This window comes from Mchenga conophoros, linkage group LG2 (genome assembly GCF_057382185.1).
Source record: "Mchenga conophoros isolate Kocher_MC1m ecotype Shallow Benthic linkage group LG2, M_conophoros_male_GT1.1, whole genome shotgun sequence".
NCBI lineage: Eukaryota > Metazoa > Chordata > Actinopteri > Cichliformes > Cichlidae > Mchenga > Mchenga conophoros.
The window spans coordinates 28,363,440-28,383,402 of NC_140527.1; the positions used below are offsets into that span (position 1 = coordinate 28,363,440).

At 38.8% G+C, this 19,963-nt stretch overlaps 1 protein-coding gene across 2 annotated transcripts; it reads right to left on the reverse strand.

Annotated features, from left to right (window-relative positions):
- Positions 1–206: 206 nt before the first annotated feature.
- kif3a (kinesin family member 3A) lies at positions 207–15,582 on the reverse strand. 2 transcript variants are annotated; one of them, XM_085292117.1, is made up of 18 exons: positions 15,401–15,582; positions 14,646–14,919; positions 14,346–14,490; positions 13,455–13,539; positions 13,060–13,165; positions 12,623–12,762; positions 12,306–12,503; positions 11,852–12,026; positions 11,655–11,753; positions 11,013–11,081; positions 8,823–8,979; positions 8,546–8,726; positions 7,651–7,761; positions 7,306–7,431; positions 2,596–2,649; positions 2,423–2,491; positions 2,186–2,316; positions 207–1,159 (listed from the first exon to the last, which is right to left on the reverse strand). In XM_085292117.1, exons 1-18 carry the CDS (start codon positions 15,404–15,406, stop codon positions 1,111–1,113), a joined length of 2,175 nt encoding a protein of 724 aa, XP_085148243.1. In that variant the 5' UTR covers positions 15,407–15,582; the 3' UTR covers positions 207–1,110. The 2 variants fall into 2 exon arrangements, with proteins under 2 accessions (XP_085148243.1, XP_085148251.1); XM_085292125.1 differs by lacking the exon at positions 11,013–11,081.
- Positions 15,583–19,963: the final 4,381 nt, after the last annotated feature.

Below are 19,963 nucleotides of genomic sequence, written 5' to 3' on the forward strand. Positions count from 1 at the left end.
CAGGGGGATCAAAAGAGCAGGGGGCGGTGGGGATCCTTGGTAAATCACACCCTGAAAGTATTTGTGGGTAAAACTGTTCAGTAAAAAGTTGTTTTATGCAAAAGATAAAGAAAAAACAAATATGACATCAATTAGGTTAGTTTAGAAATTCATTCTGAAAGCCAGCTGAGCTGTTTCTGGTGTGGTGGTGTAATCATGATAATCTCTTCTAGTTTCTAACATTTTAATTCTGAAACACAAAGAGCATCCAGAATGTGAGATAAAACATGTGGAATAATTTAATAAATAACACCCCCCCCCCCAAAAAAAAAAAAAAAACAAAAACAAAAAAAACCCCCCAGTGGTTTAGGGATTGTAAACAGTTGACAGTATGATAATACAGTATGATACCAAATAAAAGCCATTTTGCCTCTACTATAAAACACCATGAAATGAAATCATCTTCACAAAAATTCCTACTAGTGCATTATACTAAGGCATACCATATGCATGTAGTATCTCGTTATAATAATATAACACAGTGTCCTGACATCTGACAATAAAAAGATGACTTTCCTATTTTAGCTATTAGCAGTAAGAGTTGACTGACATGCATGCTCCTATGCTCCTTACCTACAGGAACGAGTATAAAGCAAACTTTTCGTGTATATAATTATTTAAATACTTTAACCTTTTACCCAAATGATTTCTGTGAAATTGCACACGCAATCAGAAATTAATCATAACACATTAATATCCGCACGAGCCACTTAACACAAACCAGTTGGTCACATCGCAGGAAATCAGTTTAGAAGCTCACAGCTCTGTTTCTGTCAGCTTCTGTCAGGATTTAAGACATTTTCAAAAGAGAAATGTATATATTTATGGTTATGGTGCAGCTGAAAAATGTCCCAAAGCAACATAAAAATACCACAATACATATAACAGGTCCTCCAGGCCAAGAAGTCTAAAGTCCTATCACAGGTGCAACTCTTTTACATGTAAAACCGTATGAGTTATTTAAAGTATGCAGATAATCTTTTAGATAGTGTTTGGTCATAAACTGGACCAACAGCTTCTTTCAGGTAACACGAGAGTTGCAGTGCACTGGGGCTCTCCTCTGTGCTGTCATCACTGCAGAAGGGATTCGATCACAGCGTCTGGCTTTGCAGATCTTTTCCTGTGTGGAGATGGGTGTGTGATAAACGTTATCAAGCATTTCAAAGAGCTTTTCAGCCTGCTCAGTTCTCAGAAAAGCAGCATATCATGATATTGACTAACACCATCATGCTTACAGCTCATATCAAACTGCTATAAATACACTAATTATGAAGAGTTGCTAAATGTTTGAGTTCCCAAACGATATTCAGGAACTCAACGCTATATTTAAATTGATCACCCTGTTCTTCACTTGGACTGCATGCACTTCATATTCATGCAGTCGAACTCAAGAACAAAAAAACAAAAAAGATAAAACATAAGTAGAAATGTCACTGATCTACAAGTACACATGGAGATAACCAGCTCACTGTTTAACAAATTATTCTGAACCCTGCATCTAAAGAACCCATTTACACTTGATCTGTTTTTGCATCTAAGCTTAAACTAAAAAAAAAACAAAAAAAACAATCAGTTTGACCTGATTAGTACTTTAACTCTGCCTCAGTGTAACTACGTGAGGAAGATCTTCCTCTGTGATAACTGCAGCTGGGGTAACAGAAAAATTAAGTAGAAATCAACCATCTCTCTCCATGATAAGCAAGCGCAGGAACGCGATTGCAACAGTCAGCCAGGAGCAATAATCTGATCCAAATTCAGCACTAAGGGAATAAAAAGGCCAACATTAGAAAGAGGTGCAAGTTTGAATTTTGGTGTTGTTGGTTAATGGTAGCTATTAGCTGGCCTGTTAAAAAAAAAAAAAAAAAAAATTATTGTGGAAGTTTTTTTTTTCCTTCCTTTTTTTAACATTTCGGTCATTCATCTTGCAGACAAGATGCAGTCCAACCCATGCAAACCAAACTGGGTCAAATCACATTCAAGTACATTGTACATTCAAGTTCATATTTGTTAACTAAGAGGAAACAGAAGTGTATTACATACTGCTATGACAAATGTAGATGGGGGAGGAAAATGTGTGTGAACTACACAGGGGACAGGTAGTCAATATTAAAACACAAGGTACTGATTTGTGTAGAAAGCTCTCTACCTTCGCCCCGTCTTGGGACGGCCACTCTTGCTACTTTTAGAGGTCCTGGGCCTCTCTAGTTTCATCAGCGACTGCCGCATACTCTCCTCTGTGTAGGCTAGATACACATGAGACAGATCCACCTCAAATGGCTACAGTGACAAGGAGAAAAGAAAAGAGGTCAGAATTACAATGTAAAGAGAGAAAAAAAAATCCACAACATCAATGATTACATAAAAACAACTTTCCACAACTCACATCTTTTTCTTTTTTGTCTGGAGCAGGGGTCTGTTTTCTCATGTTGTTGCCAGTGTAAGCCACACATTTCTAAAAGAGAGACAAATCACCAGAAAGAAGGAGTGAAACTCTTTAAACGGATGCTGATTAGACTGTGCACCAGTGTGTGAATTAGCTGTGCAAAGTGAGCTCACCAGCTGCCACTCTCCAATGTCCTCATTCCAGTGCACATAGTTCTCTATCATCTCCTACAAGCAAAACATGAGAGATTATCAGAAGCACTATCTGGAAGTTGAAGATGAGATATGTTGCATGGTGAGAAAACAGCAAAAGTAACATTTCTTTCTGCTTGTCAAAGAAAAACTGGTCAGCTGACAGTTTTGTAGGCTACTTGGAAGGCCATGCAACCTTCCTGTTTGCCTGCTTCTCAATGAAAATGTTTAATGCTGGTAGATGTTGCTTCCCATGTAAAAATGTAATCGTACAGGAAGCTCATTACTAATGTTTGAGTAAAGAAAGAAGCAGCTTTTCCAGTTTGTACATCTGAGTTTAAATGCATGTATGTCTACTAGATTTTGAATTGCACCACTTTTGAAATCTGTTATCTCTTTTCACATCTACTATGCACATATACACGACTTGGACAAAATACTTGGTAACCTACACACAACACCTACTAGAGCTGCTCGCCCATGGAAACCCATGCCTAGCTAGAGGCACATTAGTTTCTGTGATGTTATTACTGGCAGAGGAGGCTAGGAGCTCTACAGTTACTGGGTCATCAGAGCGTGTCGTGCCCTTTCAGCACTTGACGATCCTGGTCTGTGACGTTAATTGGTCTGCCACATTTTCATAAACCCCTCCAATTCAAGCTCAAAGTCTGCGCTTCAATCACATATTGATGGATTGAAAATTCACTGTTGTGGTGTACAGAGGCAAAGCTACAGAAATTATGTGTTTGTCAAACAAATTACAAACGCAGCTTTTTGTCTTCCTGCTGATGTGCGCACACATACTGTGAAGAGCACTATCGCACAGTCTATGTCTTTTTGTAGGTACTTTGGTAAAAACAAATTTGGCTTGTATATCTGTCACAACATCTCATTCAGCACTACAACATAGCTTTCTAACAACATCGTACTACGCAAACATCCTGTTTTAAATTAGTAGATAAACCTTAATAGCTTCTTCTCCTATGGATGTGTGTTGGCCAAAGTAAAGCTGATTAAATCTGACCCTGTGTTACTCTGTTTGCGGTCTACTCTACAACATCTGGCTTGGATGCTCTTCTTTTAATTTCCTGGAATATATGAAACAAAATTTAAATGTATGTTTGTAGATGTGAAAAATAATTATTTGGTCACAACAGTCACTCTGTTGCTGGTTGGCAAAATTCACAAAGGTCCAGCAGTAACAAATCCTCTCTCTTATTAACAAAGGCACAGATCTTTAGGAAAATGCTATTCATTACTGTCAGTGGCATGTCATTACAACTGACATCTTCCTACAAATACCATTTCCCCATTAATAATCGTTAATACCATATCAGGATTAAAGATTTACAGAAGTTCACTAATAATCAAAACTTTCATTATGTGGATCAAATATGTGGAATTTCTGGAAAAAAAAAAACAACAACCAAAAAAGAAACAGAGGGGTTTGTTGCTACTGTGAGACTTTTGGTTGTTTTTTTTAATCATTGTTAAAAACATTGGAAAAAAATATGGAAAGAACAACAATAACAATAGGGTTTTATTTAGAAAATGTGATATTTCTAAGTATATCCTTCAGTTTTTAATATGGCTTTTATTTTGAAAATCTCACACAATCTGATCATCTTGATAACTTCAAATAAATAATTGGCAGCTATAATTATCAAAGCTGACATTTTCAAGCATGTTGGTTAATTCCTGTAAGTAAAAGGAGGGGTCATTCAGCATACAAGACAAAAATTCATGCCTAAAGATTGAAAACTGTGGGCAGGTTAGAGACAATTGTTTTGATTCTAACATCTGACAGTTAATTAGTCCAATTCAGACCTACCATTACTTTGAGTAAGGGCAGATTTTCAAAACAAATTATTAATTAAAAATTATTAAATAATTCAGAAAGAGTAAAACACATGCACAAGGTGTCTGAACTGTGTCTCTATGACAAAAGATGTAGAGCAGGGGTAGGCAACCTTTCTGATGACGAGTGCCGTCTAAAATTTCCTCAGAAGTCAGTGTGTCATATGATTGCATTAGCAATAAATTTAATAACGCTCTATATTAACAGTTACACACTATATAGAACCACTTCATAGAATTATATTTGTTTGCAGATGTTTGCAGCTATCAGCGAATAGTTATCAGCTATTTTGAAACATAAAAAAAGACACTTTTTATCCATAACAAGAACTCCATAACAGCAAATGAACTGTACAACAGAAAATGCTATTTCCTCACAACAATGATAAGAAAAATAAACTGAGCCAATATGGCATGTTTGTTAATACAGGGATACACATGTTAATGTGATCTCTGGTCTCCCACTCAGAGACACAGGTCTTCAAGTGTCCAGCATTCAGACGGCTACCTGAGGACACTCTTCATGTGAGAGAAAATCTGCTCACACAGACATGCAGAGCCAAATACTGTCAATAAGGCCTCTGCAATGTTTTGAAGACAGTTAAACTTGTCAGGTAGTGATGTCCAGCAGGTGAAAATGCAGCTCCATGAACACGCACAGCTGTGGATTCCAGGTGCTTCGATGTTGCATTAACTGGCATTAACTCAGCCAGTTAATGCAAGACAAATCCAGCTGCTCATTAAAGCTTTCTGGTGTGATCAGAAAATAAAACATTGGTCCATACACCTGAAAGTCCCAAAAACGAGTCTGTATCCGTGTATTTCCATGGTGCTGATGCTGTGCTGAGCGGAAAGCTCCTGAAGCTTTTGAAGTGTCGGAATGTGGAAAGCTAACAACATCCCTCTCACCAGTAGGCTAAGTTATTTTTAGCCAATTACAAGTTGAATCTGGTAGTTGGGGTTGTTAGCTAAGATACCGTCATTAAGAAGTGGCACAACTAATATGTCTATGCAGCTCATTTCTGATGTGCACCGCTGGCGCGACCATTTATTTTTTAATGCACCTTCTCAGATTAATTCACTGCGTGTCTTGCCCAGGGCTGGACTGGGACAAAAAAAAAACAAAAACAAAAAAACAGCCCAGGCATTTTGACTAGAGACCGGCCCACCAGGTATTAAAGCTATAAAGCCTTTGAATGAAAACAAATGCTGTTGTGACAGTGATGTACAATCTTGTTGGTATATGTATGATTTCTATACATTTTACGTCAGATAAAAACTTTGGTTGTAAGCTTCAGATAATTATTTAATAACAGCCAGACATTTTAAATGAGAATAAGAAAGTTTTTCTTTGTGCCCCACCTTTCCCTGTAAATGCCCTGCCTGGCCCCCTAGCAAAACTTTGCTAGACCCGCCCCTGCACAGTTACCAACTGTCAGTTACATAGAAAAGGATGCTGGTGTTATTTGTCTCTCAGAAACAGTTCATAACTTCCCTTCAACTCATTCATGTCACCTAAAAGGTAAACCTGTTTCTCCATCACCTGTTCAGCTCTGATGATTCAGTAAGAACATCTCCTGGTTTCATCTTCATGTTTCCCTCTCACCACATATCCAAACCGACATCATGACCAGCAGCTTTTACGGCTGTGGCTCCAGCAAACATCAGCTGATACTAGAAATTAATATTAAATAAATTCTAACAACAGCTGATCAAGCTTGAACATGCTGCTGTTGTTTAGCGCGAAATCCAGCGGTTTCCTCTTTCTGGCGCAAAGTGGGCGATAAACAAACAAGAGAGAAAAGCCGATCAGCTGCTCATTGATCAGTTTCATGATTGAAGTAGCAACAGGAGAGGGAGGGGAGAGAATGAGAGGAGAAGATGCAGCTGACAGCATAAAGATAGAAAAACTCCAGCTTTGTGCCTTTTTCACTGTAGCTGAAGTACAGGACAAACTGTGTTCCTTTTCAGCTCAATACGAAACGCGTAATATTTTCTCTGAACACAGGACGATTCCGTCTTTTTACGGGATGGTTGGCAACTCTACTAACTAACCGTATGAATAAAATAAAGTTCACTATCAGTAACATCAAAGCACCCACCCAGCTGTATAGAAACTCTGTCGTGCTAGCTAGTACGCAGTACTAGTTATTGTAACTGACTGTAAAAAGTCAGCACAACGAAAATAAACTCCACCTAAACTTGGTTTATATCTGACCCAGATAGACTGCAAGTCATAACTTCTTACCTAAAGTTCAGTTCACCTGACACTCGGACCGGCCCCGCCTCTGGTCTCTCCTGTTGCCTCCCCTTTCTCTCATCCACCTGCTGGCCACCACTTGCTAATATTACTGAATCTGTGGAAGCTACGCCATATCCACCACCAAAAACTGAGTTATTTTTACACACCGGCCAGCATCTGGCCAATCTACTACCTTTCATTGTTTATACCGTTACAAAAACAAACAAACAAAAAAAAAAAATCAGCGGCCCACCGAACAAATGCCCGGTATGCCCGATGGCCAGTCCAGCTATGGTCGTGCCATCACTTAACCCTGGCACGGGTGCCTAGGGTTGCCGACCCCTGATGTAGAGGAAGCAGAAGTAAAACAACAATAAATAAAGCCAACAACAATATAAAAACAACCCCACTCAATTCATGTCAGATTTAGATGATGTATGCTTAATGTGTGTATGTTTAAATAACAGGTAAATACAAGTATCAGATTAGCCTTGTAACTAAAGATGTCTAATATTACAGTACTTCTACTGTCATTGCGTTATCTGGACTTCTCTTAAAAGCCCACACATGCGCGCGCACGCACGCACACACACCTGGTATTCCTGGGGAATAAAGTTGTCTATGATGAGCATCTGGAGCCGGAGTTCTCGGCTCAGCTGGCGGATATTCTCGAGGAGGCCTTCGATTTCTCTGTGATGCTCTTGCTGCAGATCTGCCATCTAACCGATGAAAAACAACAATGCTAGCGGATCAGTTTCTGCTAAACTGATAATACATCTAGCCACAAAGAGCTATTTGATTAAATCTGAATATACATGCTGCATACACAATTAATAATAGCAATACTTTAGTGTCTCATAATGGTCACCCTTCTGTCCCGACAGGGAACAAGTCAAAGAATAATGATCATTTATGGTGCAACCCTTTGTTAAACTTACTTCAGATTTGGCAGCCATCAGCATGGTCCATACTTTCTTCAGCTTCTTGGTCTTTCCTTGAGCCTCTTCCTGCAGGCTAGTATACTTCTCTTCTATATCCAAACGTTCTTGCTGTTTTAAGAGGGACGAGGTTTGTGATTATGCACAATCAAGGTACTTTTGCAAGCTTTTGTTTGGGTTTACAAAAATATATTGTGTGTATGGTAAAGGACATTATACCATCGAGCTGCAAGCAGGAACAGCCACAAATAAACAGCAAAAAATCAAAATATCACTTTTAATAATAATAATAAGAAAAAAATAAAGCTTTCAAATATCTTTAATTCAGACATTAAACTAAAAGGACATGAGTTTCAACTTTTATCTGAACATCGATCATAATCAATTTGCACATGAAAGTGTGTAGTATTAACTTCTAACCATATTTCCAACCACAGTGATGCAATAATTTCTCTAAAAAACAAGCAATGTAACTGTCAGCATATCCTGTCATCTCAGTGAAGCACGACAGGATAATGGTTAGCTATGAGTGGCAAAAGAGTCGCAATTTTTTGAAGCAAAATGTTGCCCAAAAATAAACAAAAAAACTAAAACAAATTGTAAAACTATTAATTTAGCTGGTTTTTTTTAAACCACTGGTCAGCAAGCAAACAAAACATACATACATGAGATATTCTCTCCAGGGTAGCTGACAGATATGGGTTACAGGTTTAATTTCCGAATGTATGTGTTGCTTTATTGTGGTTACAATGTGGTACAACAGGTAAAGAAGAATTTCCCAAGTGGTAATGCTGATTCATTATTGTGACATTACCGTCAACAGCGTGACTATCAGCTGCCAAACTTAGGAAAGGATGAGATAATGCGTGGATTCAGTGACGTTATTTATCCGTACCTCTTTTTCCTCCAGTTCCTTCCGCAGCTGCTCTGCTCTCTTGCGACGCTCTTCGAGTTCATTGTTGGACTCCTCCAAAAGCTTCTCCTGCTCCTCAGCTTTGGCCAAGAGGTCCACCCCACCCACAATCACCTTCTTTTCTAAAGCCGACAATTTCTCTAGCAGGAGGTGATGCTCCTGCCTGACATTTTAAAAGGCCCACCAATTACCAAAATTAGCAAATACCACAAATGATTTTTAATCAAAAATAGAATTTATTTTCTCTTTATTGACTCACTGGGCTTTAAGAAGGTCCTTCTCCCTCTTCTCAAGCTCTGCTCTTGCCTTGTTCCTCTCCTCCTCCTCCATGTCTAGCTTGGCCTCCAAAGCCTTTCTTTCCTCTTCAATCTTTGCCTGCATCTCCACCATCTTGTCTGGGGAAACCTTCTTCCTTCCTGAACAGACACACATAGGACAGCAAAGAGCCTTAGTGGTTGTTTAACAAGCACTTGTCACTGTATAGGTATTGGATCATTTAAAGGCAGATTCATTCCTCTTTAACAATCAGCATTAGTATTATTTAATCTGTGCAGTTTCTGAGCAAACCTGTTGGTCTTCTGAATGAGTCCTTATAAAGGGAATGCTAGTAGGATCCATGTGCATATGTTTCTAGCTTGCTAGTGCACAGTATTAAATAATCAAAGTTAGTATATGCAAAACCTATGAATAAGGGAAACTATAAGAAATGCGAGGATGATATGGTGCTTATGAAAAGAGTAAGTATTAAGGGTGGCAGTCAGACAATGGACAAACAGAAAAATGCTAGCAGTGCTTATACAATCAGCAGTTATCCAATCGGTTAGTGAAAAGCTACTAAAGCACGTGTTGGCAATCTTGATCATTTTAAGTGAGCAAAAAACATTGTTTGTAAAGGACAGTTTGACCATGTAGACTCTTACACCAACCTCTTTCTTCTTCAATTAAGAGGTGTATAGCAAGTCAGACAGGCATCATTTGCACCAAAAGGAGGAGAAAGAAAGAGCAACACATTACAGAGTGATTCGGAAAGTCTTACATCTCTATAAATTGAAACAAAATTATATATATATATATATATATATATATATATATATATATATATATATATATATATATGTAAAAATAAAAATGCTGATGAGATGAGAGGCATCTTTTAGTGATGCCAGTCATAAGACACACAGGAAAGAAAAAAAACCCCATAATGAAACATAATGTGGGTGAATTAGGTCTTAAAGAAATCACAATTTGAGCAGGTATAAAGTGAGGATATTGAACTGTCATGCACAAAAACTGATCATTCGGGTCATCTGTAAAGAAGAATAATAGAAAATATTCTTCAGATAACATCAACCTTTCACAAAGAGTTGTCCAGCTGGGCAGATACCCCAAATTAATGGACTGAGTGGATTCAGGAATCTGCAGCATGAGCACCTTCATTCAACGGACAAACTTGCAATCAGTTTTATGGAAACCCTAACAAGGCCTGGGAGATGACAATGAAGGTGTGTGGAGCAGTCGGGAAGCGGGATTACGCTGTGAGCCTACAGGAGTGGCAGTGTGTCAAGGATAGTACAAAGCCCCTTTTCACACATGTCCTGTAATTCACAAACACAATGTAGAATTACCAAACTAGGATCAACACCCCAAAAGATTGCATGCTTCCTTGTAATCCAGCAATGCAATCCTGATGCTAATTGTAAATATAATAACAAAAGAAAAAATAAAGGGGTTTAAGGCTTTCTCCATTACATCAACTGATCAAGGCTTTTAACAAACAAAGAGGACATTAAAAATATATATGAATTTTCACTAAAAATAGTGAAAATTGAGAAAATCTTCAGAACCCAGACAACTGCAATAACCACAGTGAAAAATAGTAACAGGTAACTAGGTAAGCTGACCACTAAAGAGGAAATGCAGCAAATTACTTGAGTCATTGACGGGACATCGAGGCCTTAGGAAATCCCCTAAAGAAAACCACCTACATCCACGGCATGAAGAAAAAAAAATTCTGTCTTTATTAGACATGAGGTTGGTATTCAGCTTTCATTCATGCTCTTTTACAGAGCATAACAAGAAAAACTATAAACAGCATACAAGCCATCGTTTAATCTTTATTTTAATCCCCATTCGAAGAGTTGCAACAAGCTAATTAGGAAATACGGAGGGCAAAAAACTTTAAAAAACTAGAAATATAGACTATATAATTACGGATCATATTTACTTTACTGTGAAACTGCTTAGGAGCATCTGTCTAAAAAGGTTACATTGTTTGGGGAAACTAAAATGGGAACAAGACTTGTCAAAGAACTGCGTCTAGTATTCATGAAAGCAAACAGCCAATAAAGCGCAAAAGTACACGGCACAGCAAATGTATCTGTCTCATGTGTGAAAAGGGCTTAAATTTGTAGGCAGGTGGGTTGGTGAGCAGAGTGCTGCTCTAACTCACTATTCTGAGGTTTGTCCTCAGTGGACAGTGGCACTGCGGAGGTGCAGTCACAATTTGAACTGATGTTGTCTGTAAAGGAAAAGAGGAAGTACTATACCCAACAAAGCCCACAATGAGAAATAAAAAAAGAGAGATAAGGTCTAGCAGCGTTTGTTTTGCAGTTTGCGGGTATATCAACTGCAGCTCTGTAATGTGCACATATGCATATAAACAAACATAGCAGACGAGCTTACTCACAGCATACGGACAGTCTGGCTGCTATTAATTTAGAATAGCTTCATACTATATCAAGTAGAAAAGTCCCAACTGAAAAATATGCACACACATCAATTTGAGATAAAAAAAAAAAAAAAAAAAAAATAGAACAAAGCATCAAGAAAACATCCAGCACTGCAACACATACCGAATTCATGAGTATTTAACACCTACTTTTTAAAAAAAGAAGGTGAGAATACCAGGGAAACTAAGAGGTCTTATGTTTAAGGAAGACTGTGAACATTCAAGCAGCATCAAAGCAACCTCAGTGCTGACTCATAATAGAATGATGACAGTGATAAGGCCTAAAACATCTCTTATGCAGAGCATCACTGTAAGCAGATTTAAGGTTGAACGATCTATGTGCTCATTCACAACTGTTTTTACCTCTTCTTCTCCTTCGACCATCTCCTGCCACCCCTCCTTCATCGTCACCTTCATCCATCTCCTCTGATGCACTGCCATCAGAGCCAGAGATCTCTTCACCTAGATGCGTCACAAAGTGGCATTTCACAAAGACGTGGCGTTAAAAATTATATGCAAATCAAAAAGTGCAATGATTTCTTCAAGCTCTGGTTTTTTACCTTCTTCCAGCTTTTTCTTGAGCTCCTCGATCTCTTTCTGAAACTGACGCAGCAGGGCATCTTTAGGATCCTCGTTGATCCTGGCTTTGTTTTTGATGTTTTTAGCCCTATTGGCATAGCGAAGGGTACTGATGGTCTCATCATAGTTGTAGTCTGCAGGTCCTATATTTGCACACTGGAGGGAATTAAAGTGTTGCATTTAAAGAAGTGAGGCAAAAACTTTCAATTCAACATTTAAAATACTGTAAAAGTCCCCCTCAATTTAAGGGTTAGTTGGCTTTTTAGTTAGGTCAGGAGTTAGTTGTTTTGTGGTGTTACAGCAAAACAGATCACCCAAAGTATTTTTCAAAAACACATCTATGGTTTAAGCAAGAATTCAAGGTTTCTCTAATTATAATAAATCCTTCCATCCTTGCAAAGACAACAGCACGCTGCTTCCCAAATTTAGCAGTACCATCATTGTTTTGGAGTTTCCACCGAGTGAATCCTGGAGTAGTCGGGTCAGTTTTGAGTTCCTGTAGGGAACGTGAGTGCTCTTGCCATCCACCAGGGCTGAGATGACATTACCCAGCGTGGAGAGAGACAGATTTATCTTTGTTGCTTCCTTTAAACGCTGACCTGTGGCTCCAGTCTTGCCCTGTCTTTCTGAGCCCTGTAAGTAGTGAAAGTCTATATTTAATTAATCATGGACTGTAAGAATATAGTACATACACCCAATATCACCCAATATCAATATCATCTCCTTTAGTTTAGTAGTACAAGAGTACATACCGCAAGGTCAACCAGATGAAGTTTTCCCATGCGCACATGCTGGTTGCCGTCTACGCCCTTCTCGCTGCACTCGATGGTGATGGTAAAAATAGCATGAGAGCGCGAGCTATGTTCATTCATGTTTGTGGCTCCAACAGACCCTAAAAATACCACAATAGGGTTTGACCAGACAATATAATTACGGTGATTGATTCAGTAACATTAAAACAGAACCTGAAATTAAAACTTTGAAAATGTTATTTTTGCATATTTCCCCATTTACTCTTTAGCAGTCACCATTTTCCATTTACTACAAGTAGGGTGAGAGCCTTTTACTCTGACGTGTGGTTTTTTTTTTTTAATCACAAGAGATAAATATCTCAGTTAGGAGGAATGAAGATCAGCATTTAGCTTTGTGGCATCTATTTCACTTTCAGTACTGCCTGTGTTCTGCTTACGGTTTTTGTGGCCCAGTGTCATGATCCTGTCCATGTCATCAGCATTGTTCACGACGTAACCAGACAGGTCTTTTATGTACACGCCAACATCTGGTCTTTCTTTCACCTGTCATAAAAAAAAAAAATCAACACCATAATGTTGAAAAGCTGCTGTCAGAAATACACTAGCAAAACACTGAACATAATCAAATTAATTTAGCCATCTTCTGGAAGGTTTCAGTTCAATTCAATTCTATTTAAAAATCACAACAGTCGCCTCAAGGCACTTTATATTGCAAGGTATAGACCGTGCAATAATATACTATAGTCATATATGGATAAGACTATAGTGTCCTTAATGCCAACTTTATCCGAACCGCTTTGTTAAAAGTTACTCATTGTAAATGCAGTGTTACCTCTAGCCTCTGCAGCTGGTCCTTTCCCAACAAATCCCGCACCTCTTCGTTGTAAATCTCCAGGTATGAAACACGAACTAAAAACCTGTGGAAGGTAAGTGCAAATCAGACACTCACTAAGACTTCAAACTGTAAATTGTAAATATTTTACCTGTAACAGTTTAGGTCAAAACCTTTAAGAGCTCTGTTTAGAGCCCTTAAAGGTTTGGAGCCTTTAAATAATTTGAATTTAAAAAAATCGCCTGAGCCAAGGTGTGAAACTGGGTGTGGCTCAGGCGATTAGAGGATCATCAGGGGGTCCTTTTGTCCCTCTGTGGGGGGTTACTCCCACTAGGTTATATCTGGGACTCTCCACCATTTGACCTTAGAACTGAAGAAGCTTCTCGGATGAGAGGTGAAATGTCTTCAAGCAACTTAAAGAAGTCCAGACGCTTTTCTTTGCAAGCTCCTTTGATCAACACTTGAGGATAAACATCGCACTTCACCAAAGACTGAGTTTATGTGAAGCCAGTTACAGACATCCTCATTACACCTTTGACATACACTACTGTGGCTTCTTGACAGCCACAATTTATAACAAGGCTTCAGCTAACCATAAATGGATCAAATGAAAGGGCAGTTGAATCTCTTAGGTTGTGTGTCAGGTCTATACTAGTTGCCAGGTTTTTGGCTAACAGCTGTTTGGGAATCACCTTGCTGGTGCAAAAATACTATTTTATGCCTGTCAAACAGTGTTATCTTTGGCTTTTGCGTAGACTAAAGAAATGGAAACAAACTATGCATTTTAGTGACAATGCTGCTACTAACAAAAGTCCTAAAGATGTAACTTGTTCTTTGCCAAGTTGTCTGCAATTGACTGGATCAATTGTGTGTAACTGATTGTGGTCTTACCTTGTGTCACCCTCTGCCTTGGCAATGTGCCCAAAAATATGAGCAAAGGAATTTGGGATTATCCCTCTGAGCCCTGGCACCGCTCTCACACCCTCCATTGTGAAAGTTTTTCCTGTGCCAGTCTGCCCATATGCAAAGATTGTGCCTGAAATGGACAGAAGAAAATAAAAATCATTACTTCAAATAATGCATGTGGAAAATAAGAAAGAAGAAAAAAATGCAAAGTTTACAATCCAATAAAGAGAACAGCAATGGTTTCTTAATTTGAAAAAGCAATGTGTGTAGTCGCATTAAATATACCATTGTAACCCTCTAACACTGAGTCAATGATGGGGCGGGCTGTGAGATTGTAGACATCCAGCTGTTTACTGTCAGGACCAAAAACAGTGTCAAAAGTAAAGGTCTTGGGAGGTTCGTGGGGGGTCTCCAGCTTGTTGACTGTGATGGTCCCACGCATCTCATCCACTATGACGGCCTGTTTGTGGCCCATCGTCGTCTCTTTCTGGTTGAGGGGACGACATCTCACCACGACCTTAACGTTATCGCTGACCTCCTGCTTCTCAACCTTATGGCTCTGGAAAAAAAAAAAAAAGGACCACAATACCATAATAAAGACAGTTATTTCTAGTACGTAGCAATAACTTTTATTTTACGAACATGGATATAAGGGCAGAGCTGTCAGGTCGATTCAGTGGAGCTAGTTTATTAGTTTGGACTAAATCTGAGGGTAACATTTGTAGAAGCTAGCTAACGGTGAGGTTATGCTTGAGTTACCTGCTTTGCATTTGCCGCTAGCTTTTTTTGCTATGCAAAAATACGCTTGGACTAGTAACATAAATGACAATGCTAGCTAGCAAGCACCACTCAAGAACACCAAATCTGAGGTGACACGCAAAACCCAACGTCGGAAGAATGAGTCTGCGGGGTTTTTTGTATCCTACAGCAACAACAACGGCTAGGTTAGCTGTGCTAACCGGTTAGCATCACATCAGCAGAGGAAGGGAGGAACCCAGTTTGCAAACAAAACAAAAATGCAAACATGCGTGGGGACTTACCGGCATAGTGATAAGGCCGAAATGCAATTACAGTGCACGTGTAGTAACAGTAAAATATTTTCAAGCCTTTGTTCATTTGACTCTACGTTATCCGAAGCATTAAAATACCAAAGCTATGCCCATATTACCAGAATCTCACAACCGATCGCTTGTTGTTAGGTCTGCTTGCGCATGCGCTAACCGGTCGTCACTGGCTCAGTCAGCTGCAGTTTAATATTAAATGACATCGAGAATTTAATGTTACGGAGACAAGTACAGGTGGAAAGTATTGGGAAATATTTTGTTATAGAGTGATTCACTACACACACACACACACACACACACACACACACACACACACACACACACACACACACACACACACACACACACACGTCTTTATATCTTTGAATAATACCATCTGCTTGCCCAGCAATGTTCCCTCTAATTTTTCATGTGTCTAAGCGAACACACAAACTCCCTGAGAGGACACTTGGATCACTGTGAGCAACAGCAGACGTGTGCACTGTGGTCACGCCAGCATCGAATCCATCCAAGTTACATGGTTTATTAAAATAATCAAATTACAACATTTACGTTAGACTATACTTTAACCCACTTACAATGACAATTTAAAAAAAAATCTTGTTCATGACCTGTGCAGTTTGTTAACACTATTGGAAGTAAAAATAATAATAACTTGTACTCCAATTTTGAAAACACAACTTTCTTTTTTTTTTTCTTTTTTTTTTTTATAAAGCTCTGACTTGTATTATGAGTATGAGTCTGTGGTCTGGGAGAGAGTCCTGTAACTCTCTGTCTGCAAAATACAGTATATAATGACCAATGTTGGGCAATTATTTATATAGTTACTTCTTCAAAAAAGTAAAAAGTTTTTTGCAGCTGTTTACCTAAAAAGCATCCAAGGCAGTTTTTTAAATAAACATTTCAAACTATTTACAGAACAATCATCTGTTCTGCATCAAATTTGATGCCACACAAATTATTTGTGCCACTCCAAAAAATAATTTCTGTCCACTATGAGATAAAGGAGAACAACAGCCTGATACCTGCAGGCCTGACAACAGGAGATGTATCACTCCTGTAACACCTGTAACATTCAGCAGTCGCCTCATTGTTCTGACACACACAACAAAACTACTGACTACACTACACACTAACTACACAAGATTTGCGCTAAACGTCGCAAATCTCTCACATTTCAAAACACCACCATCACTCCTAAAACTTCCCTCTTCCTAAACAACTAAATGCCTTGTTGCCATATCATTTTTTGATTGGAGCGTTTTCCTCATACGCCGTTTTTCTTCCACAGTAAATATAAACAATGATAATATTCAGGAAGAAAACCAAACATTGCATATATTTTTTTTATCATAACTCTGGTTTTACGTGGCCTATCAACACAATTTAAAAACTGGTATACAGGGAGTGCAGAATTATTAGGCAAATGAGTATTTTGTCCACATCATCCTCTTCATGCATGTTGTCTTACTCCAAGCTGTATAGGCTCGAAAGCCTACTAACAATTAAGCATAATAGGTGATGTGCATCTCTGTAATGAGAAGGGGTGTGGTCTAATGACATCAACACCCTATATCATGTGTGCATAATTATTAGGCAACATCCTTTCCTTTGGCAAAATAGGTCAAAAGAAGGACTTGACAGGCTCAGAAAAGTCAAAAATAGTGAGATATCTTGCAGAGGGATGCAGCAGTCTCAAAATTGCAAAGCTTCTGAAGCATGATCATCGAACAATCAAGCGTTTCAAAAATAGTCAACAGGGTCGCAAGAAGCGTGTGGAAAAACCAAGGCGCAAAATAACTGCCCATGAACTGAGAAAAGTCAAGTGTGCAGCTGCCAAGATGCCACTTGCCACCAGTTTGGCCATATTTCAGAGCTGCAACATCACTGGAGTGCCCAAAAGCACAAGGTGTGCAATACTCAGAGACATGGCCAAGCTAAGAAAGGCTGAAAGACGACCACCACTGAACAAGACACACAAGCTGAAACGTCAAGACTGGGCCAAGAAATATCTCAAGACTGATTTTTCTAAGGTTTTATGGACTGATGAAATGAGAGTGAGTCTTGATGGGCCAGATGGATGGGCCCGTGGCTGGATTGGTAAAGGGCAGAGAGCTCCAGTCCGACTCAGACGCCAGCAAGGTGGAGGTGGAGTACTGGTTTGGGCTGGTATCATCAAAGATGAGCTTGTGGGGCCTTTTCGGGTTGAGGATGGAGTCAAGCTCAACTCCCAGTCCTACTGCCAGTTTCTGGAAGACACCTTCTTCAAGCAGTGGTACAGGAAGAAGTCTGCATCCTTCAAGAAAAACATGATTTTCATGCAGGACAATGCTCCATCACATGCGTCCAAGTACTCCACAGCGTGGCTGGCAAGAAAGGGTATAAAAGAAGAAAAACTAATGACATGGCCACCTTGTTCACCTGATCTGAACCCCATTGAGAACCTGTGGTCCATCATCAAATGTGAGATTTACAAGGAGGGAAAACAGTACACCTCTCTGAACAGTGTCTGGGAGGCTGTGGTTGCTGCTGCACGCAATGTTGATGGTGAACAGATCAAAACACTGACAGAATCCATGGATGGCAGGCTTTTGAGTGTCCTTGCAAAGAAAGGTAGCTATATTGGTCGCTGATTTGTTTTTGTTTTGTTTTTGAATGTCAGAAATGTATATTTGTGAATGTGGAGATGTTATATTGGTTTCACTGGTAAAAATAAATAATTGAAATGGGTATATATTTGTTTTTTGTTAAGTTGCCTAATAATTATGCACAGTAATAGTCACCTGCACACACAGATATCCCCCTAAAATAGCTAAAACTAAAAACAAACTAAAAACTACTTCCAAAAACATTCCGCTTTGATATTAATGAGTTTTTTGGGTTCATTGAGAACATGGTTGTTGTTCAATAATAAAATTATTCCTCAAAAATACAACTTGCCTAATAATTCTGCACTCCCTGTAAAGTCCACACTTTTTCCGTCAATTGTTCCGTCTGTCCTGCTCACATCTCCAATGGTTGTACACGTTGTCATTAACGTAGATTCACTCCACATCAGCCGCTTTGCTAGCTAAAACACCGGTGTCGGCACATAAGGACGCTGTCATAGCCTGTCAATACGAATGTGAATCGCATCATTGGCTGGACTATGGGATAAGGTGGCATCGTTCTAATCCCATACGGGAGCAGCCATTCACTTACTGACTAACACTGCAAAACAGAATTGTTAAAGTTTTAATTTTAATTTCAATTCAGGTTAGATTTTTTTTTGTGCGCAACGCAGATTTTCTGTGCGGAGAGACCGTGCCAGCAGTGCGCAATTGCGCACGCGCGCAGTTTAGAGGGAACATTGTGCCCAGTATCAGCTTACACTTCATCTATAATATGGAAGAAACTGGCTACATTGTATACATATATTTGGGCAAATAGTGCATAAATTTTGCCTTTGTGCAGTAATGTCCTCACTGTTTTGGAGGGTAATAAGTTGTCAGGAGTGGGTACTGAGATAGGCCTTCCAGGCTATAAAAGCAGGTCCAGATAAACTGCTCATGGATCTATCTTACATGCCACTAGGCATTAACCCTGTGTGGTGTTTGTATTTGTTACATTTTTAATTTTACATTTGTTGTATATGTTAGTATTTTTTTTTTATTAGAAAATGGCCATGTCTGTGTCAGCAGTAAAATCAAGGCTTTAAATTTCCCTAACCCTAACCCAAGTTTTTTGGGACACAAGATAGTGTCTAATTTTTGCTTGGTTATTACATTGTTAGGATAGTAATAGTAGCGCTATTTTTTGTTTGGTTTGCAAACATATTAAATTCTTTTAGGATAAGTAGAGCCGCATAAATGTCCCTTTGGTAGACTTAGGTAGGCAAACCAAGCTGTTTTTCAATTTAATGTGGCAAAGAACATAGCCAAAGATAATGTTTGGGAAGTATTTCCCTATTTACCAGAGAGATACCATTTTATGGTTGCCCTTTATGCCAGTGGAATCAGTGTATCTGCCTGAAGACTGGGGCTGAAACTAGTCTGGAATGGTTAGCTCATTAGTTGGGCCTTTTACTTCACCTTTGAATTTTCAGAAGTAAATACACTGGTATTTGTCCATGGGTTTATGGCCTTACAAAATCTATGGCTAGTCTTTAAGAAACATGCTATATGATATGTTGGTATTCAGTTAGTTAAGCAATGTTACGTACAAAATTTTTCTTGCCAAGGGCTAATTTGCAAACCCAGTCTTTGGTTGGACTTTTTTTAAATTTAATTTTTATTTAACCTAAATTGCCCTAGTGCCAAATTGTTTATTAATAGTGTCAACTAAATACATATGCTGGAACAGGCAACATACTTATTTGGCTCCAAAAATGAGGGAAAATAGTTGGGAGAAATGGTGTTGTTATATTTTGGCCTTGAGGACTCTTAACACTTTGGAGAGTAGCCTTTTCATGTCCATATGTAGAATATATTTGTTTCTTCTTCAAAATATGCAATTCTGATTAGACTCTTGCATTATCCTATGAACTCTTGTTCTGTATTT